We start from the raw sequence: 23288 nt of genomic DNA, 5'->3' as shown, positions 1-23288 counted from the left end.
TCATAAAACATGCATGACTAAAGTTCAAGGAAAGTTAATGGTCACATCATGAGACATTGTTGCTTAAGATGCGTGTGACTCAAAAAATCCAGTAAGAATGTAGAAATAAAACATTTAATTAAATATTTAATAAAGTAAAGTGCAACCCCAATTCAAAAAAGTTGGAACAGTATAGAAAATGCTAATAAAAACAAGGAGGAGTGATTTGTAAATGTACTTTGACTTGTATTTAAACAAAAAGCATATAAAGACAAGGTATTTGATGTTTTACCAAATCAACTACATAGTTTTTGAAGGTAAACATTTATTATGAAACTGATGCATGCAACATGTTGCAAAAAAAAGTTGGGACAGGGGCAATGTAAGAGTAATAGCGGTGTTACATGTTGAAATAAGAAGGTGATGTGAAACAGGTGAAGCAATCGTCTAATCATAGTATATAAGGAACCTCCGAAAAAGGCCTAGTCCTTCAAGAGCGAGGATGGGTCGGGGCTCGCCAGTCTGCCAACAGATGCATCAGAGAATAATCCAACACTTTAAGAACAACATTCCCCAAAGACAAATCGGTAGGATTTGGGGCATTTCACCTTCTACAGTGCCCAATATAATTAAAAGATTCAAGAAATAAAAGAAAAGGTGATGTTACACAGCGGTAAACCGTCGACTGTCTCAACTTTTCTGACGTGTATTGCAGTCACCAGATTTGAAATGAGTGTATATTTACAAAAATAAATTATATTCACAAAGTAAAACATCAAATAATCTGTTAATAATGTGTTTTCGATATAGTACAGGGTGAATTGAATTTTCAAATGACTCTTTTTGTTTGTTTGTTTTTTGCATTTTCCATTTCCACTGTCCCAACTTTTTCGGAATTGGGGTTGTGTTTACGTTTTTAAAGACTTATTGAGCACATGTTTTCAAACTAATTAATAGTATTTCTGAATTGTGCACTCCCTTTTACAATCGGGGATGTGGAGGATTATTCTGTGTTCAGAATAAATCACATTCAATCTCATGTTCAAATGTAATTATCATACAGCTGTCATCAATTAAATTATTCTTATTAACCCCCAAAAAAGACCAGCTGATTCTGTAGGATTTTCTTGACATTTTCTTGGTTTCATCTGACTGCTGAAGCCATGGTCTGCAAGCAGCTGCTAAAGCCTTCTCATCTCCTTTGTTTTATGTTCTCCACTAACCATTGGTTAGTGATGGCTTGATAGCTTTTATCTGCCATAAGAAACAGTTAATCAACAGTTAATATATTTCAGTACAGTTGTAGACTTCTCATTTGCACGTGGACATGCACGTGTGTTAATTTTTTAACAGCTCTATAAACTAAAAGCTTATATAAGTAGGTTTAAACACTCAAGTGGTTGCTTATGTATTCATACATTTCTGCAGATTGCAGTTAAATATCAGCATGAGCAATATATCTTTTATCACTCATACTGTCCACTGACATGTGGTAGGGGTTTTACAGTAAAGTTTTTAAGTTTTTAGGATTTTTTTTGTTAGCAATGCTGGCATATTATTTTTTCAAAGTTGTAATGAAGTCCTTAAATATCTTTTTGGCCACAATGCAGATAAAAAAAACATTATCAGAACAATACGAGTAGGATTTAACATAGCTTATGTGACTAAATTGACTAAATGTGTAAATCATATAAACATGAAAATACTCAAGATGTTCAATTAAAACATTTATTCAGACAAAATAACTAAAGTTTAAGGTCTAATACAAATCTTAAATGTTTATTTACCTTTGCATATCACAATATAAAAAGGTGACATCTCTAATGGTATAGCACAAGTCCTCTAGTGGTGTTAATGGAAAGTTAAAAATCCAAAACAAAGGGCACTGACGTGATCTTTCGATACTACATTCAACATAATACCAGGTCAGACCTCAAAACCAAGGATGGATTTATCTTCCACTTCACATCCATTAGTGACAAAGATGTGTGCTCATAAAGCAAAATTGTGCCTTTTAGTTTTGGGCTCATCTGAACACAGGCTTGAACAGTGATCAGACTGAGACACATACTTACCTGTTCACTGAGCCACAGGTGCAGACGGCAGACAGAGCTCAGATTTAGGGATGCTTATCATTTATAATGAAGCATTCTGTCAGTACAACCATATACAAGCTAACTATAAGACTGTTGTTGGTGCGACTATAAATCCCTCAACCCAAACCTAGTTTACTTGGTAAATACACTAAGTAAATGCACATGAAATATACATATACATGAAAAATAAATAATACACCATTATATTTCAGCACTTGTGTTAGCTTCTATATGTGGGTTTTAACACAGAAGAAATACCATACATATTAAAACCTTATGCTGTTTCATACAATGAAGTCTTGAAAAAGTGCTTTGCAACACAAGGTACACACAAGTACATGCAGTGTTTCACTATTACCTAAAAGAATGCATGACATTTCTTCTAAAATGTAATAATAGTATTTTTGTGAGCATTTTCTGAATTGGTAAAACCTGAAACTGTCATTAAAATGTTAGTGCCTGTGTTTTTTCCAGTTCACAGTAAAATCTTCAGTGCTTCTGATTCTAATTCTGCTAAATCTTAAATAGTACAAGAGTGAATTTAACCCTGGTGATCTGTCCCTGAGGGTTTGCTAGAAAAATACACTTAAGATTTACAAATTTCTTACAAATTATATTATAAGTGTAGTTTCAAGAGAGCTTTTTGTTGCTACCGCTTCCCCAATTCTGCTGGCGCGTGAGGAAGTCCATGATGAGATGAGCAGTTTTCCGAGGACGCTCCATCACCACAGAATGGCCACAGTTGTCTAACAGATCGACCTGACATCCGGGCAAAGTATCAGCCAGCAAAGATGCACCAGATACATCTAGCACCTGCACCATAGTACATCCACACAGACATATGACAACAATATATGATCATACCAAAACACTTTGTTAAAACAGACATGTACAAGAATGACGTGGCTTGGGTACAAACGTTTACACACCCCACAGTTTTTTAATGAGGAAAAAGGAACATGTACCTCTACATTTGTATGTATTTTACCATGAGTCTACAAACAAAAAGACTTCCAGGAAGTTAAAAATGAAGTGAGGGTGTAGCATGCATCAAAGTCAACAAAACAAATCGTGTAAAGAAACCAATCTAACACAATAAATACTGTACTTTCCTCAGGGGAAACATGTGCTCTTGACTGGCTTCTCAAAGACTGCTCACACGCTACATATACACTATATACAGTCAGGTTCATAAAGATTTGGGCGTTGATAAAGATATTGTAATTTTAGCTGTCTACCACAGTATATTGGAGTTGAAATTACATGTATAAAAGCTCCGTACAAGTGCAAAACCTTCAGCTTTGATAAGGGTATCAGAGTTAAAAATGTCTAGAGATGATTACAAATTTTGCATTTACATTTACATTTATTCACTTAGCAGATGCTTTTATCCAAAGCGACTTACAAATGAGAAAGATACAAGCAAAGTGATATATCAAGCAGAGAACAATACAAGTAGTGTTACCATACAAGATCCATTAACTGAATTCCAGAAGAAGCAAAGTGCACAGTAGAGGTGTAAGTGCAATTTTTTTTTTTTTCCATTTGCAATCTGTTGCTGTTATCTCTCAATATGAAGTCCAAAGTGTTGTCGCTGCCAGTGAAGCAAGCGAAAAAAATCTAAACAAACCCATCAGAGAGATACATTAAGTGTGGCCAAACCAACTATTTGGTACATTCTTAAAAATAATGAACACAATGGTGAGCTCAGGAACACCAACAGGTCTGGAAGACCATGGAAAACAACTGTGGTAGATGAGGTAAGAATTCTTTCACTGGTAAAGAGAAAAACCCCTTCACAACAGTTGGCCAGATCAAGAACACCCTCCAGGAGGTATCTTTGCATATCTGTGTCAAAGTCAACAATCAAGAGAGACTTCACCAAGGTAAATACAGAGGGTTTACCATGAAATATAAAACATTATGATATAAACCTCAAAAACATGACCAAAGCAGAGTTTGCCAAAAATATCTAGCAAAAAGCCTGTACAGTTCTGGAACAGCTTACGGACAGATGAGACAAAGATCAACTTGTACCAGAATGATGGGAAGAGAAGAGTATGGCAAAGAGAAGGAACTGCTCATGATCCGAAGCACACCACCTCATCTTATGGTGTGGGCATGTGTGGCTGCCAATGGGACTGGTTCCCAAGAAACACTGAAGTGTATAGGGCTATACTATCTGCTCAGATTCAGCCAAATGCTTCAAAACCCATTGGACAGCGCTTTACACTGCAAATGAACATACTTCCAAAGTAACCTAAGGCTTTTTTAAGGCAATAAAGTGGAATGTCTTACAAAAGCCAAGTTGATCACAGGACCTGAATCCAATTGAGCAGCATTTCATTTGCTGAATACAAAACTGAGGACAAAATGGCCCAAGAACAAGCTGAAGATGGCTGCGTTAAAGACCTGGCAGCGCATCACCAGGGAAGAAACCCAGCGTCTGGTGATGGGTTCAAGACTTCAGGCAGTCATTGACTGCAAAGGATTTGCAACCAAGTGTTCAAAATGACAATTTAATTCATAATAATGTTAGTTTGTCCAGTTACTTTTGGCCCCTTAAAAAGGGAATCACATTTAAAAAGTGCTGTAATTCCTACACGTTCACCCGATTTGGATGTAAACACCCTCAAATGAAAGCTGAACGTCTTAATTTAATTAATTTCAAATTCAATGTACTATGGTATATTCGAGACAGACAAAATAACAATGCCTTATAACTGTCCACATATTAACAGACCTGACTGTGTATAAGAGAATTTTCCCAGACTGTAACAGACATACAGTAAGATCTTCCTTGATCAACTCAAGTTTATTGCTTTAAATTTGTTTCATGATGTTCAGGACGTTGTGACGTTGTGATCTAATCCTACCTGATCCTGCTTCCCCCAAATGACTTGAAGTGGTGTTGAAATGAGGTGCATGTTGTCATGCAGGCAGTGTCTGGATTTTTCTCCTACTAACTCCATGAACACTGAAACAAAATGAGAAGAATGGTAGCCACACATCAACTTACAACAGGCACACAGGAGACATGTACAGTACAAAAGCTCAGAGAATGAAACTCACCCTCATGGTAGAAGTTGTTGTGTGGAATACGGACTTTGACCAATCCCTGAAGGATCTGTTAAAAAAAGATTATTATTATTATTATTATTATTATTATTATACTATATATAATTTATATATATCATAAAAAGCTGGACCGCCACAGCTCTAATTAACAATGTTTTGGGTTTTTTTAAAAGCGAATGTGAAGGAACCCAATCTGCTCAGTTCTACATTTAAGCCTATGAATTGTCACAGCTGAAGCAGAAGACCTAGAACAAGAGACATCTAAACACTCTAGAACATGCTGAACCTGTTGCTTTCAAGAGACCTCCGTTGCATTTATTCATTTTGTAGACACTTTTAACCAAAAGGCCTTACAGAAGAAGCAGAAAACAATCCCAACATAAAGCTTGTAAAGTTCAACTCACAGATTTCCAGTCAATAATACAGAACTTTATTTAAACAGATGGCCCACAAGCATGATAAACGTTGTAATCTGGGCCACCAAATTAATTTTTAATCTGTGTTGTAAATTAAAATTGTCTTGTGGACTATAATTGAATTGAAAATTTAAAAAAGAGCTAGTCTTTGTTGGTCCACTAGGGGGCAAAATAGAGCAAGAAACCTAATTTCATTAACAAGCAAAAAATAAATAAATAAATAAAAAATTAATAATAATAATAATAATAATAATAATAATAATAATAATAATATGTTGCTGTGAACATGTCTCTTTCCAAAACGACTACTGTATGTAGGAGTTTCACAGCAACAGGATAACTACTAGTACACAATTATGTTGTGTTTTATTTGTAAAAAAAAAATTGTGCAAACTCATCAGTATTATGGCCTATCTTGTGTAGATTCATGACTTATAATGCAATTTCAAGGGGGAATGGTTCAAATCCTGAAATCCTGCCTCCACCCTGTGTGTGTGGAGTTTGCATGTTCTCCCTGTGCTTCTGGGGTTTCCTCCGGGTACTCCAGTTTCTACCGCCAATCCAAAATTGTTGGCTGACTGGCATTTACAAATTGTCTGTAGTGTGTGAATGTGTATGTGCGTGACTGAGTCCTGCATGGACTGCCACCCTGTCCAGGGTGTCCCCTGTCTTGTGCCCAAGAAACGGATGGATGGGTGGAACTGCAGTCTGCTCATGTGTTTTGTAGATGTTACCTTTCCAATTGGTTTGTGCAATTAGAAAGCACCTTTTAGATAAATACAGATAAATGAAAACACTTATAAGGAATTTTTTGACAGTAGACTAAGTGTCATGTGGCCCGTTACTTAAAATGAGTTCCATACCCCTGCATAAAGCTGTTAGTCCCGGGATCCTGGGATTGCTTATCATTCAACAAGATGATTCTGAAGTAGACCCCTTGTTTGTGCAAGATAAAATAATTTTCCTGGAATTCCTAAAATAGGCTGTAAAATTAAGAGACCTGATGAGGGATCTTAAAGCGCACGAAAGAGCAAAGCTTCAGCATATCCTCCATTTCCTCTGGAGTCGAGGGGATGAGAGGGATTCTTGGGACATCCGTGCTGTTCTCCAAGTCTCTCAAACGTCTCACAAATTCACTCTCCTTGGGGCATTTCAGACCTACGTGACAAAAAAAGAGAGGCACATTTCTGTGTTCTTACAGGCTCTTATAATAATCCACAGTCAGACTTTGTAACACAGATGTATAGGGATGCATCAATCCAATACTGACAATCAAACCAAACCATCTCCCTGACAAGCTGCACTGGTATAAGATCAAATCTGACATATCAGCCAATTCATCACACTTAGCACTGTTTTCCTTTTCTCTTCTACACCTGTATACTGTATTGGTTTTTTACACCCAGAACAGGTTCCCTTTGGAGTCTCGGTGAGTTTCTTCCTCATGTCGTCTCGGTGAGATTTTCCTCGTCATTGTCTCCTCTGGCTTGTTCATTAGGGATCTAAGTCTACATCCAGATTTCTGTAAAGCTGCTTTGTCTATTGTTAAAAGTACAAATAAAACAGCTGAATGTTAACCAACACAATACAGATGGTCTTCCAACATGCTGCCATCATGTCTGTGTTTTATGTGACAGAGCAAGTGAGAACATTAGTATCAAATCAGCATCGGTATCACGCGATACTAACCAGCAGGACAGATCAGTGTGAGACTGGACAGATCAGATGGATAGCGAGCAGCATAAACCCCAGCTACACAACCACCCATGGATGTACCCACCAGGTGAAAAGGCTTCTTATTCAGCTTAACACTTTCCACAAACTGCAGAAACAGAGCAAAAGGTAAGAAATGCAAGCAAATTCCAATTTCAGACAGTTGCACACAAACTGTGGGTTTATATGTTAAAATATCAGATTAGGGGACGAAAAAAAAATTCACAGGAATCAAAACTTCATTTTATTTAGTATGAATTGTGCTTAACACTGCATCAGGCCATCTTAATATTCAGGATAAGTGAGGCTCAAACATACATTTAAAATCAGCTGGTTAAAGTTTCTCTTCCTCATACACAGGCTTACTCAGTGTGGAAAGACGCAGACATCAAAGCGTTTGTGAGTAATACAAGGACGCAGACACACTGATGAAAAAAAAGCCTCAGGCCTCAACAAGGGCATCTATTTTCAGCACAGGATTTTGGAGAGGCGCATGAGTGTGAGCAGTCAGAAGGAGCTAAAATCAAGACACTAATATTGCACAGTGGTTTCTGTCTGATGCAACCTCAGTGGATAATATTAACGTTCCAGTAAAACAAAACAAAAAAAACGCTCAGTGATTGCACACTTCTGGTCAAATGAAGTATAGAAGCAGAGCTAAGAGCACCCTATGATGGACTGATGCATTCCCGTCTCACACCCAGTGTTCCCATGATCCACTGCCACTCTGACCAGCATAACAAAACAACCCAAAACTGAATCTCAGTAAATAAATGAATGAGTTTGAAGTTTTTAGCAGGATATAAGAAGCAGCAACTTAAATAGACATAACTAAATGGAAAGCCAGTAGGTTTTATCCAGTATTCCATTACTGATTAAATCACACTGTCCCAAAATGTGGTTCATTTCGTGATCGTGAGTAAAAGGAGAAGCTTAAAAGTGTGACATAACGTAGAAAAACAGATTGTAAACCATATTTTAAAAATCTGTTAAAAAACAACAAAAGTAACATTTTACAAATGCAATTTTTTTTAATTTACACCTATTTGCAACAAACATATTATGCAAAAAAAAAAAAAACATTTTTTAAATAAAGGTTTTTATTTGACTCACTGTATGAAAACAAGCAATGATGGAATAGTGTGATGAGGCCTGACACAAAGTGAAATTCCTTTTACCGCACCAAAGTTGACTCTTTCCCAATAACAGCGCATCCCAACTCTTATAGCACAATTTACCACCAAGTACAATATTACTACATGGTGTAATAGCATGCCCAAAGTGTTTTATTCCTTACGTGATCCAGGATGCGATGATGTGATCATGGAACAATTCTTGTGGGTTTTTGTTTTCTGTAGTCTACATTATATTTCTCACTGCTTTTAATATATAATATCACATCCAAACCATCCCCATAATATATGTAGAACTGATTTTTCATTAGAAACGTGTGGTATTGTTGTGGCGCGATGTAAAAGTTTAAAGCCTGATTATGATGTGCGTTGATGCAGAATCTTTCAAGAGAGAATTACAATGCATCCATCCAATCAATTATATACTTTCCTGTCTCTAACAGGTATTCTACACACTGATAAGAAATTTTACCTGTGCTTATGAAGAGCCGAAACGAGTCACCATGAGTGTATGGACATTTGGAAATGATAATAAACAATACCTGATGTATCCTTTTGACCTGGCCTTCAATGGAGTAGTCCACTGCACTAGTGCGCGTAGTGCCCGCATGGCCAGGCATGTCAACACACACCAGATGCACATTGGTTGGAAAGAACTGCAAATATGAAAATGTGTCTTGTCTAATATTTATGTCTAATAATAAAACGAATTTGTTTTTTTTCATTTCATAACTGAAAATAATTATCTGCATAATCAAGTGTCTGCATCATCCAATCAAACATAATACTGTAAAGGACAAACAGACTTGCTAAAGTAGGACAATTTACTGATATAATTAGGATGAGATGAAGCCCATACCTTCACCACAGCCAGCCACATGTCTTTGTGAGCAGAAAAGCCATGAAGCATGAGTATAGAAGGCCGACTCCCGGGCTTCCCACGGTGTGTGTAACAGAAGCGATATCCGTCATGCTCTGCATAATCCACCTGCAGCCCCAGTCTCCTCCTCCAATACCTATCAAATAGAAACAACACAAAATGCTTGTTAAGCCAAAAAAGGCCAAACGTATGTGAGCACCTGACCATCATACCCATGTGTGAGCCTTCCCCAAATTGTTGCCACAAATGTGGAAGCACACAATTATATAGGATGCCTTTGTTTGCTGCAACGTTAAAACTTCTCCCTTCATTGGTTCTAAGCAACCTAGCCCAAACCTGTTCCAGCATGACAATGCCCCTGTGGAGGTCCATGAAGTGTCCTGCACAGAGTCCGGGGGGGTTGGTTTGTATGATTGTAGGAAACAAAAATGTAAATATTTTTTGAGCATGATCTTGACGATGACTGTTGAAGAGGAGGATTTTGCTTTATCTAGTAGGATGTATTGATATTTGTATTGAAGTATTCTATAAATAAGCAGAATATATTATATAAGATTATATAAATTATAACATGCGCATCGCTTTGCTGCATCTGCTTCAGGGCACAAAACTACTTTATAGTGCAAACAAATGTTCATGCACAACAATTCTGCAGTACAGAGTGTTAAAATAGACTCATCGTTCTGCTGCTTCTTTAGGTAAAAGTGCACCAGAAACAGAAGTCCTGTGGCTTATTTACGTTACGTTAATAAATACAAAGAGGTCAGATTAGAATAGGAGAGGTGGACTAATTTGTGACTAAAACAGTTTTAGAAACTGACTGTCCTTGTAGCAGCACACCACCCCTGAACGAGTTGTGGTGGCTTGCAATGCAGAGGCGTAATTCCACCATCCCATGTGCACATTACAAAATGTTCAGCTGAAATATTTAAGCAAAAACCACAGGGACTTTATAATGTCCTTAAAATAGTCTGCCATTTGGACCTCCTTTAGTACGAGTTGATTAGTGATTTTACTGTTTGGATAATTTATCACATTTACATGAACCAAAAGAACCAAAAAAAAATTGGGGAGTCACTCAGGAGATCTCTGAGGTGATCTGTTGGACAATAAATAGAGCTAATTTAGTGAACAAAACTGTATATACTGAATAAGAAGCCATCTGGAATTAAGCCTGTGTTTAAGAGAATATATATATATATATATATATATATATATATATATATATATATATATATATATATATATAAATATAAATATATAGGTTTTTTGTGACTTCCTGCCACTATATATATATAGTGACAGGAAGTCACAAAAAACCCAAGGACATGGTCTTGCATCAATAAGCTGTTCATGACTCCACTATCAGAAAGACACTGGGCAAAAAAGGCATCCATGGATGAGAGGCGAGGTGAAAACCACTACTAACCCAGAAGAACATTAAGGCTAGTCTGAATTTTGGCAAAACACACCTTGATGATACTCAAAACTTTTGGGAGAATGTTCTGTAAACTGATGAGTCGAAAGTGGAACTGTATGGAAGACAGGGGTCTCGTTACATCTGACATAAACTAAACACAGAATTCCACAAAAAGATCATCATATCTATGGTCAATCATGGTGGTGGCAGTGTGATGGTATGGGGATGTTTTGCTGCTTCAGGGCCTGGGCAACTTGCAATAATTGACGGAAACATGAATTTTGCTCTCTACCAGAAAATCCTAAAGGAGAATGTCCGGTCTTCAGTCCGTAAATTGAAACTCAAGCGCAACTGGATTATGCAGCAAGACAATGATCCAAAGCATAGGAGTAAGTCCTAGTCCTAGAAGAAAGTGAAAGACTGATCACCAGTTTGGTTGCAGTTATTGCTGCTAAAAATGACACAAGCAGATTTTAAGTTTAAGGGTGTAAATAGTTTTTCACATGGGTGATCATGTTGGATAATTTTTTTGCTTCAATAAAAAAAATCATAAGATCTAAACAGTGTACTGAAAAACCTCAAGCCATTCTTATTTAAAAGAAAATAAACGATTTTAAGATGGAGATGTGTATTTATTTTTAATTTTGAATTCTAGAGTTAGCTTGACCTAGTTTGCCAGTTACAAAATGATTGCAGTTTATATAAGGAATGCATTTTTCCATATACAGAACTAGACATGTAATGAATGGGAGGGATGTGATGTAGTTTAATAATAAATAAGTTATGTGCATTTCTATTACACAGTGCAGCAGTAGTTCCCTGGGTTCCCAGTATAAGAAGCATACTGAGGGGGTTTTATTACACTGGTGGAAATCACAAGCCACCATTATAAAAGCTATTATATTTATTATGGAGTTATCAGCCTGCTTTACTGGTCACCTGAATTAAATGTGTCAAACCTCAATAACTGAATATATATATATATATATATATATATATATATATATATATATATATATATATATATGACATATAGTATATATATATATATATATATATACTTCGCCCTTAAAAATACTTATTCCATAAAATTCTCTCATCCCACACAGCACTTTGTCACCGTTCACTATATCACCTTTCACCCACTTCTCTTCCATGAGGCCAAAGATAAGCAGTATTAGAAGTACCTTCCCTGATCTTTATGAAAAGATAAGAGAGTGAAGTGAAATACAAGGTTCTCTCAGCATTGTACAGTCTGTAGAAGATGTTAATTTGCATTTTAGAGTTCATTTTGAAGAGTAACGACTAGACATGACAAGCACAAGTCTGCGGGAGAAAGAGCAAAGGGCACATGACAGCAAACGGGAACAAACGAAATCTCACTTATCATTTATACAGGATACAGAAGGGATCTGGGAATATTATGTGCAGTGAGATTATAAGTGGCTAATGGCTTAAAAATATTACTGGTGCACTGGTGCGGTATGTAACACTTGGTAGTGCGCTGTTCTAGAAAAATAATCAATGCCAGGGTGGTGTGACTCGGACCGGTGCGGACTGGAGTAATAGCACTTTTTCACTAAGTGTTTTATAACACACCTTCCATCACCAACCTTTTTTTTTTTTTATTAAGAAATGCTTACGGTTATGTTTAATGTTGTTGAATGTCCACAAAACATTTGCCTCCTTTTTCTCTAGTGCTAGAGACTCAATGCATAAATGCTAAATAAACATGAATTAGTTGTTAATATAGAAACAATAACACATTAATGTAAACCTGTGATTTGTCTTGCAGACGGAACTACGGTCAGAGCAGCTGTTAGAGAAAATTAAATCAACACCTCCTGACCAATCAGCATTTAATGGCGCTGTGGTATAATGTAATTTTATCAAGAAGAAAAACATTCAGTGGGTCTGAGCAAACTACAAATAAAACATTAAGCAAAAAAAATCAACATCTCCTGACCAATCAGCATTGGTCACCTCTCCCTCCCAGCCAGCTCCATATGTCCAAGCAGTTCTCACCTGATATCCCACTGAAGCTAAGCAAAGTTGTCTCCCTGAAGTTCTCACCTGATATCCCACTGAAGCTAAGCAGAGTTTCCGGATGGGAGACATGGGGAAATCTACGGTTGCTGCTGGAAGTGGTATTAGTGAGGCCAGCAGGGGGTGCTCACCCTGTGGTCTGTGTGGGGCCTAATTCCCCAGTCTAGTCATGGGGACACTATACTGTAAAAACAGCACAGCCTGGGCAATGGTTAAGACATTGGACTTCTGACTGAAAGGTCATGAGTTCAAATCCCAGCACCACTAAACTACCACTGCTGGGCCTTTGAGCAAGGCCCTTAGCCCTTAACTAAGCTTGTATAAATTAGATATATGTAAGTCACTCTGGTCACTCCATTAATGTAATGTCTTTCAGATGAGGTCCTGACTCTGTGGTCATTAAAAATCCCAGGACACTTCTAGTAAACCCTGGTGTCCTGGCAAAATTCTCCCATTGGCTGCCATGGCATCATCCAGGTGGATGCTACACACTAGTGGTAGTTGAGGAGACCACCCCCCATACTATGTAAAACGCTTTGAGTGTCTATCTATATAAATGTAACTGTAAAAAAAATAGAAATAGAGGAATCTCCATCACACTCACCAGTAATAAATCTTGAAAAGGGCTGCAGGCCAAAGCAGAAAAGAAGCCACGAAAGCTAAAATGGGGATTGCAAGGGTGCCTCCAGCGATGATGAACATGTTCACAACGTCTGGATCCATCACCGCAGTTCGCCTGTTAAACAAAAAGGAGCATTACTAACATTTGTGCATGCCAAGATTTCATAAAATGGCGCCTGCGCTGAATTTCACAGCGTTGTGGTTTCCACAGTTTATCACTAGCCAATCATTTCTTGGTGCTTCATCAGGTTTACAGAATTATAGGATTACATAAGGAACAATGGACAATCTTTATCTCGAAATAACATTGTGAGAAGAATCCTGCCAGCCAAGACAGCCTCCTGCCGAATGAAACACTGCTACAGTGATGATGTTCAGTTGCTGTCTATGATTACAGTATCGTGCATGTTGGATATTGCTGTACGTCCTATAATCAGTTGCGCAGAAATTAACTGCTGTATATCAAATATATACATAATACAAAAAGTAATTAAATGTTTCATAACATGAACAGCAGAACTGTAATAAACTCATAACCCACCTTAACTTTAATGATAAGACAGCGCAACATTTTTCAACAGTTACCTCTGGCTTGCTCATTAATGATAAATTCATACGATTAACATCTATATCCTGAATTTATTACAGCCTATAATTCTGTAAAGCTGCTTTGGGACAATGTCCATTGTTAAAAGCGCTACACAAATAAAACTGAATTGAATTTTTCCCTTCACCTGTCAGTGGTTTTAATTATTTCTTAATTATTTAACCAGAAAGGTTTCGTTGAGATACAGTATCTCTTCTACCAGGGAGTCCTGGTCAAGATGGCCAGCAAAAACAAAAATGACAAAGTAAAACATAAAACCACTCAATGAGTCTTTATTGGACACATATACAATGAAATTATTTACTTCTTCGTATATCCCAGCATGTTAGGAGGTTGGGGTCAGAGTGCAGGGTCAACCATGATACAGCGCCCCCAGAGCAGAGAGGGTTAAGGGCCTTGCTCAAGGGCAGCTTGGCAGTGCTGGGGCTTGAACCCTTGACCTTCTGATCATTAACCCAGAGCTTGACAGTGCTGGGGCTTGAACCCTTGACCATTAACCCAGAGCTTGGCAGTGCTGGGGCTTGAACCCTTGACCTTCTGATCATTAACCCAGAGCCTTAACCATCAAGGCACCACTGCCCCCCCAACTGAACAATAAACAAACACAAAACACCAAAATCTAATAAGCAATGCAACTCATACACAGCTAATTTAATGTTATGGATGACTGGAGTACACTTTTTTTGGTACTGTCTCAATAATACACAACTCTGTATGAAATAATCTATATAATGTATAACGGAAAAAATATGGTGCCGAAGACTTTTGCACAGCACTGTATATGTGATTTTAAAAGGAACATATATCTTACCGAACTTATCGGTGTTTGAATTCCATTATTCAGAATGTAATGTCTATTAAAAAGAGGAATCAAATATTTATTCCACTGTTTGTTTGTTTTGCCTCTGTATACAGCAGGATCCTGTGACAGACAGATTAACAGCAGCATCAGTTCAACATCATGTTACAGCTACAGTCTGGAGCAGGTTTCAGTCTGGGGAGGGGGCATCAGGGGGCAGATGAATGCACAGAGAAACAGGTGAAAACTTGCTGAGGTTGATGAGCGCAGATTAAAACCTGAGCAGAACCCAAAGTCCATGCAGGTCACGTGACTGCAGCAGCCTCAGCCACTGTACATGGCGTTCGCGTGCACGCGCATTTGTAATGTGTCTTTGAGTCTTAATTGAAAAGAAGAGAAAGAAACACACACACAGCACTGCAGCTTAGAGTTAAACACACACCGCATTCAGGTAAGTGGGAGTGTCTGGAGTGTTTTAGTGAATATCCTCAGCGTTATTGCAGTTCAGTTTAGCATAAACAGATTTTTTTTTTTTTTAAAAAAAACACCAAAAAAACAGAAACGCGATGTTTATTTATTTTAGAATAAAACGCGGTTCTTCTACGGTTTTATCGCCATAACATTTCATATTTGAAACACAGTCTACCTTCAGCAGTCTCCCAGGTGTGACAGGGTTTCTCTTCAAAAGCGGAATGTTCCCCCTCTTCCACTACACACACATACACACGTACACACATATATATCTATATCTACACACTTCAGCTTCTGTCTTCACGAGAGGCTAGAAGATCAGACGGTACAAGGTTGCCAGGTTGATTAAAAATATCCATTTCCTACTCGTTCATGCTAATAGGCCACTAATAAATAACTTCCTTTAAATGATCATATTTTTATTTTCATATGACACTTTTTTCATTATTTATTTGTTTTTACGTCTGATTGTTAATGATTCGTTAATTTTCACCTCTAATTTTCTTTTACAGATGTTTACATTTATTTTGTATATTTTTTTTCATTCGTATATTTTCACGTGATTTTTTTATGATTAATTTGGTGGTGGTTTTTTTGTTTGTTTGTTTTTTGTTTTTTTTTTTTGTTTTTTTTTATACAAATGTTCCATTTATTTTCATAGGATTTTTCAAAATTAATTTCATTTCACATGATTTTTTTCCCACCAAAATATTTTTTTCACACATGTATTTGCATTCATTTTACTTTTTAGTTTTTCCACTTATTCATGCTTCATTTTTCACGTGATTTTTACACAAAATTCATATATGTAGTGCATGTGTTGTTATTTTCATGTGACTTTTTCATGATTAATTTATTTTCAGATTTGATATTTATACAGTCGGCACACGGTGGCTTAGTGGTTAGTATGTTAGCCTCACACTGCCAGGGTTAGGGGTTCAATTCCTGCCGCTGCCCTGTGTGTGTGGAGCTTGCATGTTCTACCCGGGTACTCCGGTTTTTACCCCGCCATGTTCCTGATGCTCCCTGGAATAGGCTCCAGGTTCCCCGCAACGCTGAAGGATAAGCGGTATAGAAAATGGATGGACGGATGGATGTTTATACATGATTCATTTATTTATTTATTACATGTGATTTTATGTAAAATTTGTGTAAAATGCCCTGCATGTTTTTGTTTTCAAATGTGATTTTCTATTATTCATTTATTTTAACTGTAAATTTTTCCACATGTAGTGCATGTTTTTATTTTCCCCACACAACTAATTCATCGTTATTTTTACATTTTGTTTATTTTCCCACATGATTATTTTCATGTGATTTTCTTTCACATGACTTATGTGGTTACTTTTGAACTTGTTGTGAATGTGGTTTTATTTTCATATGATGCTGTACAGAGTTTGAGCCACATCAATGCAATCCGTTATATAAGTGTAATTAAAACAGCGGGTTTTAGATCAATCTGGCAACACACAGTTGGACTCACGAACTAGGATTCCTGCTCGGATCTTTAAAGGGAAAGTATAGGGAAGTGACCGATGTCACTTTTACGCCGACAAAAAAAGTCGTCTGGCAGGTGCACAGCGTGGGTTTTCAGTGTGAACAGGACATCTTTCTTCACAAGGTTTCTCTGATTTGCCTGAAGTTTTAAAGATTCAGCAGGAGAGAAAAACAGAGTCTGGTGATTGAACGACTGTTCATAACTGTTATAATGGAAGTGAGAACAGGAACTAACTTGTTTGGCTTACGGTCCACAACATAAAATGTAAAACATGAGTGTTTAATAAATGAAAATTGGTCACCTTGGGAAAATTGTTGTGGTATAAGAGGAATAAAACACCTCAGGATGTGCTGTTATTGGAAAATAATTGACTTCAGGGTGGTAACAGTAACTCCACTTTGTTTCGGGCCACATCACACCACCTCGTCGTTGATTATTTTCCTATAATCGCACTCCCCATCATGTTTTATATTATATTACTATTCTATAAGGTGTCTGAAAAAAGTCAGGAACTAAAGGAAACTACATATGTGTGATTTTGTATTTATTATTTATTTAGTTATTAGTTTACACTTACAACCCCAATTCCGAAAAAGTTGGGACAGTATGGAAAATGCTAATAAAAACAAAGAGGAGTAATTTGTAAATGTACTTTGACTTGTATTTAAACAAAAACGTATAAAGACAATGTATTTGACGTTTTCCCTAATCAACTGTATAGTTTTCTGAAACGTTAATTTGAAATTGCATGCAATACGTTCCAAAAAAGTTGGGACAGGGGCAATTTAGGACTAATAGCGACGTGACATGTTGAAATAAGAAGGTGATGTGAAACAGGTGAGGGAGTCGTCTAATCATAGTATATAAGGAGCCTCCAAAAAAGGTCTAGTCCTTCAAGAGCGAGGATGGGTCGCGGCTCGGCAATCTGCCAACAGATGCATCAGAGAATAATCCAACACTTTGGTGCACAATATAATTAAAAGTTTCAAGGAATCTGGTCAAATCTCAGTGCATAAAGTGCGAGACCGAAAACCACTTCTGAATGCGCGTGATCTCCGATCCCTCAGACGTCACTGTCTTAAAAACTGTCATGAGTCTGTAATGGATATCCTGACATGGGCTCGGGAATACTTCAATAAGCCTTTGTCAGTGGACACCATTCGCCACTGCATCCACAGATGCAAGTTAAGACTTTACTATGCAAAGCAGAAGCCATACATCAATACTGTCCAGAAGCTCTGCCCACTTCTCTGGGCTCGGTCTCATCTGAGATGGACAGTACCACAATCGTGTTTTGCGGTCCAACTGGTCGACATTTCAAATAGTTTTTGGACAAAACAGCCATCGCGTTCTCCGGTCCAAAGAGTAAAAGGGGACAGCAAATTTACACTGTTACACTGTACACTCACTACTTTACATTGTAACAAAGTGTCATTTCTTCAGTGTTGTCACATGAAAAGATATAATCAAATATTTACAAAAATGTGAGGGGTGTACTCACTTTTGTGAGATGCTGTATATGCGAACCTTCCACAAACTGTTACCACAAAGTTTGAAGCACACAACTGTATAGGATGTCTTTGTATGCTGTAGCATTACAGTTTCCCTTCACTGTTCCATAATGAGGTTTATGTGTTTATTATTGATATCTTTTACAGTCGGTAGTCCTTGTTCACTTCTCACAGAGTTGGACATTCGAATTGATGTTCCTTATTCACTGCCTAATATGGAGTTGTTTACAGACGCAAACAGGATATGTGTGTTATATTTGTCTCCAGATACGGGCCCTGGGAATAACAGCAGTTTACACAGTAGTTCCTATAAACAAAGGCTTCTTCTATGAATAATGGTGATTTTATAGTGTACAGATGAGGAAGCAATAAAACTGAGGAAGTGGTGACAGTGTATCCAGCTAAGGAGACTTCAGCTTCAGTTCTTTTCATTTACTGTGTCCTCTCTCGCAGTAATGAAGCCCGCTGTGTTACTCCTGCTGAGCCTCGGAGGAGCCCTAAGCCTCAAAATCTGCTCCTTCAACATCAGATCCTTTGGAGAAAGCAAAATCTCTAAACCTGAAGTACTTAACGTGATACTGGAGGTGAGATTTGCTTTATGTCTCTTCAGTATTTTCTTGACTTAAATATTGTTTAAAATGTTCGACCCTGAAGAAGGAGTAAGTGGTAGAAGATGGATCGATGAATGAACCTACAGGAAGGTAGATCTCAAGAAAGAGGGTTGGTGACCACTGATTTTCTAGATGTTGTCCAATTGTGGGGTAGCATGCTCACCGCCCCACTTAGCTTACATACAGTACAATTATTCCTGCATGTGACATCATCCATAACATGTCCATTACTATTCACACTGCAGAGTATCGCCCGCTGTGACATCATGCTCGTCATGGAAATCAAAGATGCTAAGGGAACGGCGTTCCCTCGGCTGATGACTCATCTAAACAGGTCTGCATGAACCCCTAATAAACAGATTAATATACAGTCATAAAACTCTCACATCACACTACTCTTATTTCCCATAGTAGTACTTTATACAATGGAGTACCACAAGGACATGAAATACTGTAGCAGAAAGAAAGGAAAAACTGGTGTAAAGTGGTAGTCACTGAGCAACTCATTGCATCCATAGGAAGTACAATGGAAAGAAGCATGAATACGGTTACGTCATCAGTCAGAGGCTGGGGCGAAAATCATACAAGGAGCAGTATGCCTTTGTCTACAGGTACCTTCTATTTGGATTCACAAACCAGAAACTATTAAGAAAGAACGTTCACGGTGCTTTCACTATCCTACAGCACATGTGGTTAGTGACATATTTTACTGAACACTCGATAATCTTATTTCCTCTACACGCAGGCAGAAGTTGGTGTCTGTGAAGTCGGTTTATCAGTATCCTGACACGCAGACTGATGACATTGATGCCTTTGCCAGAGAACCTTTCGTTGTGTGGTTTTCATCACCAACTACAGGTAAAACAAACCCTGAGTTCCTCCACTGTTTAGTAACCAATGTGTTGTGCAGTTGGATGCAACATTGACATTAATATGGAATATAAAATCTTCGAGGGGGGGTTGGTGGCTTAGTGGTTGGCACATTTGCCTCACACCTCCACCCTTATGCATGGAGTTTGCATGTTCTCCCCGTGCTTCCGGGGTTTCCTTCCCCAGTCCAGAGACATGCTTTGAGGACTGATTGGCATTTTGTAGTGCGAATGAGTGTGTGTGCACAATTGTGCCCTACATTGGGTTGGAACCCTGTCCTCCACGAGTTCCCTGGGATAGGCTCCAGGCTTCCTGCGACCCTGTGTAGGATAAGCGGTATGGAAAATGGATGGATGCAAATCCCAGTTCTTAACAATTTCTTTAAAAAAAATAATAAAATAAATAATAATTGTTATAACAACAGGTAATATGTTGCCACCTGGCTACTACATAATTTACCACATTCAGCATACTGGGTATATATAACAGGTATAATGAGAAGACGACACTTGCCCTCAGCAACAAACACAATACAAACGTTTTACTTGTAAAATTTTGAACTTTTTTGAAATTTTGAACGAATTTGAATGGCCGTATATTTGGCAACATGGATTTTTTTATTTATTATTGTTATTATAGAAATCAAGGATTTTGTCATCATACCCATTCACACCCCTCCAGAAGCAGCAGTTAAAGAAATAGATGAGCTGTATGATGTTTACCAAAATGTCTCTCAACACTGGCAATCACAGGTAAAGTACATCAATGCTTTATGATACATTTTATATACACCTCTCGAATTCTCAAATCTGATTGGTCAGAAGGTGTTTCATTTTCTATAACAGCAGCTCTGACAGTATCACAGGTTTATATTAATGCACTCATTCTAGTACATTATGGTTTCTATGATAACAACTAGTTCAAGAGGACTTGTGTAATTGTTGATTTTCTGTAAGAAGTTTATTTGAAATTTACAGAAGGAGTCTCCAATGTTGGCACATTTGTTTGTTTGTTCTGTCTTATTAACTTCGAGAGGCAGATGAGGGAATGGATGTTTATAGCTGCTACACTGTAAGTGGTAGCAGGAACTAACATTTTTCCCACAACATTAAATTAACTATGGATAAAAAGAACATGTCCTTCTTAGTAAACAAAAAAATGTGGTATAAAAGGAATACAGCACTTTAGGATGTGCTGTTTTAGGAAAGTAAGCATATACTTTATATACTGTACAGTTTGTTATCCATAATATATAAATATATAAAGACTATTACTCTATCAATCTTCTTAGTGTAGAAAATATATATAAATTCTTCATTCTACAAGGCTTGATTTTTGTTTTTTTCGTGATGTTTGGACGGTAGAGTTTAGAGGTCACATAAGCTGAAATAAGAGATACCTTCCTCTGAACAAGTGTAACTGATCTTTCATCACTTATTCCATGCAACTGGTTACACACACACACGGTCTCAGATTACTTCTCCAGTTCAACACTCAGTTCCTGTTTCACCTCTGTCCTCCCACCTGACATTTCTTTTCAACAGAATTTCATCATCATGGGGGACTTCAACGCTGCCTGTGGCTACGTCCCCAAGAAGGAATGGCGTAACATTCGCCTGCGCTCAGACAGCAGTTTCGTGTGGCTAACGCATGATAAACTGGACACTTCAGTCAAAGAGTCCACGAAATGCGCTTACGACAGGTCAGGAATTTAAAAATAAATAAATAATTGAAACCTACAGACATTTGTTTTGATGTCCCCAATTTTTCCTTATATGACAAATAAAAAAAATCCTGCTGATATTCTGATATAATCAGTGTCATCAGTTCCATTATTTGGAACCTGACATAAAAAAAAACAACTCATAAAACATAAAATCTCATAAAAATAACTCATCAGTGGGTCCTTTCCTCACTCTGAGTAATATGCTTTAAGATGAATAAGTGAAGTTAGGACTTGAAAAGTTTAACCAATGTCACAGCCAAACTGAGACAAATTTGTAAGCATGAGACGGTGTTAATTATTTTAGCATTAATTCAGGACAATATATTCAGTTCACAATTTAATAATAATAATAAGATAACAGTGGCTTAGTGGTTAGCACATTTGCCTTGCACCTGCAGGGTTGGGGGTTTGAATCTCGCCTGCAGGGGTTTCCTCCGGGTACTCCAGTTTTCTCCCCCAGTCCAAAGATATTCGTTGTACGTTGATTGGCATTTCCAAATTGTCCTTTCTATGCAGAATTGTGCCCTGCGATGGGTTGGCACCCTGTCCAGGGTGTCCCCTGAGTTAGGCTCCAGGCTCCCTGTGACCCTGTGTAGGATAAGTGGTACAGAAAATGGACGGCTGGATGATGATACTATTCCCACTACTATTACTACTGATGATAATAATAATAAGGGTGAGTTTGGTTAATGAAAATAGGAGTCACAAATGTTTTTCTTGTTAAGTGTTCGAACAGATAAGCATCATCAAGTTCCCTCTAGTAAAAAGTTTGATTTAATTCTATGTCACACTTAAGGTTTTCATTTGAGTTACTCATAATAATAAAGAATCTTATTACATTAATAATAAAACAAGGAAGTGAGAATTACATACAATAAAAGATTTGGGATTTAAAGCTAATAAAACCTGGCTCATTACACAAGTAAAATTTAAACTAATGCAATCTAAACATGTATGCTAACCATCTGAAATAAATGTCTCTGAAGTTCATCATCTGATGTACTTGAGTAACGTCCCATACACACGCTATGTTTCCTGCAGGGTCGTTCTTCACGGAAAGACGATGATCCAGGCCGTCAAACCGGAGTCGGTAGATGTGTATGACTTCAAACAGGCGTTTGGACTCACTGAACAAGAGGTACACAGATATTTCCCCCTCATTCCAAACACAACATGGATAATATATACAGCTTTCAGGCTGGCTACAAGTACATTGGAGGAATAAATGTGGGCCCAATATTGATCCTGGAGGAATAACTGATGCATGTTGTGCTTTTAGAAACAAATTTGCTGATAAAATACTGTCTCAGTTAAATATGTAATATAGAAGCATTCAAGAATCTGGGATTGAGCATACTTAAGTTTCTTTGGAAATTAAGTGTTAACTACTGATATAGCTGCATTGTAATAGTAATAATGTGTGCTATAAGTTTTGAGAGAAAGAGAGAGAGAGAGAGAGAGAGAGAGCGATTATATATAAAAATGTAATATATAGATAGAGTTGTAGTAGTACCACCCTTCACTTTTTTTTTTCTCTTGTTCCCTCTTCCTAGGCCTTGGCTGTGAGTGATCATTTTCCTCTGTGTATTACTGTAAACGCAGCTCAGAGGAAAGGTTGACAAGATTAGTCTCTAGACCTTTTATTCTTTATAATTAAAAGAAGAAGACCTATACATTATCTATACATTAACTCAAAACTAATCATGTCATGTGAACATATAGGTCACGTGTTGAACCAGTTTGTTTAGGTTCATGATTATTAAAGTGAAACAGTTCTAACTACTCCATGTTTTTCCCCCCTAAGAAAGGCAAC

General features: G+C 37.5%; 2 protein-coding genes across 3 annotated transcripts; one reads left to right on the top strand and one right to left on the bottom strand.

The window, feature by feature from the left end:
• Positions 1 to 1693: 1693 nt before the first annotated feature.
• Positions 1694 to 15862, bottom strand: abhd6a (abhydrolase domain containing 6, acylglycerol lipase a). Of its 2 annotated transcripts, none has more exons than XM_053653556.1 (9): positions 15435 to 15862; positions 13366 to 13497; positions 9275 to 9431; positions 8958 to 9071; positions 7259 to 7391; positions 6570 to 6727; positions 5148 to 5202; positions 4952 to 5052; positions 1694 to 2888 (listed from the first exon to the last, which is right to left on the bottom strand). In XM_053653556.1, the coding sequence occupies exons 2-9, from the start codon at positions 13482 to 13484 to the stop codon at positions 2706 to 2708; spliced, it is 1020 nt and encodes a 339-aa protein (XP_053509531.1). In that variant the 5' UTR covers positions 13485 to 13497; positions 15435 to 15862; the 3' UTR covers positions 1694 to 2705. The 2 variants fall into 2 exon arrangements, with proteins under 2 accessions (XP_053509531.1, XP_053509532.1); XM_053653557.1 differs by lacking the exon at positions 15435 to 15862 and adding an exon at positions 14801 to 14971.
• On the top strand, positions 15138 to 23257 carry LOC128625335 (deoxyribonuclease gamma). The gene is made up of 9 exons (XM_053653558.1): positions 15138 to 15239; positions 18722 to 18852; positions 19125 to 19213; positions 19398 to 19490; positions 19625 to 19737; positions 20389 to 20501; positions 21294 to 21451; positions 22517 to 22613; positions 23029 to 23257. Exons 2-9 carry the CDS (start codon positions 18724 to 18726, stop codon positions 23092 to 23094), a joined length of 858 nt encoding a protein of 285 aa, XP_053509533.1. The 5' UTR covers positions 15138 to 15239; positions 18722 to 18723; the 3' UTR covers positions 23095 to 23257.
• The last annotated feature ends 31 nt before the right edge of the window (positions 23258 to 23288 follow it).

The sequence above is a fragment of the Ictalurus furcatus genome, chromosome 21 (genome assembly GCF_023375685.1).
Source record: "Ictalurus furcatus strain D&B chromosome 21, Billie_1.0, whole genome shotgun sequence".
Classification (NCBI taxonomy): Eukaryota; Metazoa; Chordata; class Actinopteri; order Siluriformes; family Ictaluridae; genus Ictalurus; species Ictalurus furcatus.
This window is presented reverse-complemented; position numbering and strand designations above follow the sequence as displayed.

Coding starts and splice junctions, on each gene's coding strand:
- LOC128625335 (XM_053653558.1), top strand. CDS start 18,724: ATGAAGCCCGCTGTGTTACTCCTGCTGAGCCTCGGAGGAGCCCTAAGC. Junction 19,214..19,397: donor CTGATGACTCATCTAAACAG/GTCTGCATGAAC, acceptor TTGCATCCATAG/GAAGTACAATGGAAAGAAGC. Junction 19,738..20,388: donor GTTTTCATCACCAACTACAG/GTAAAACAAACC, acceptor TTGTTATTATAG/AAATCAAGGATTTTGTCATC.
- abhd6a (XM_053653556.1), bottom strand. CDS start 13,484: ATGGATCCAGACGTTGTGAACATGTTCATCATCGCTGGAGGCACCCTT. Junction 9,072..9,274: donor TGTGGCTGGCTGTGGTGAAG/GTATGGGCTTCA, acceptor TCATATTTGCAG/TTCTTTCCAACCAATGTGCA. Junction 7,392..8,957: donor AGGTCAAAAGGATACATCAG/GTATTGTTTATT, acceptor CTGTTTCTGCAG/TTTGTGGAAAGTGTTAAGCT.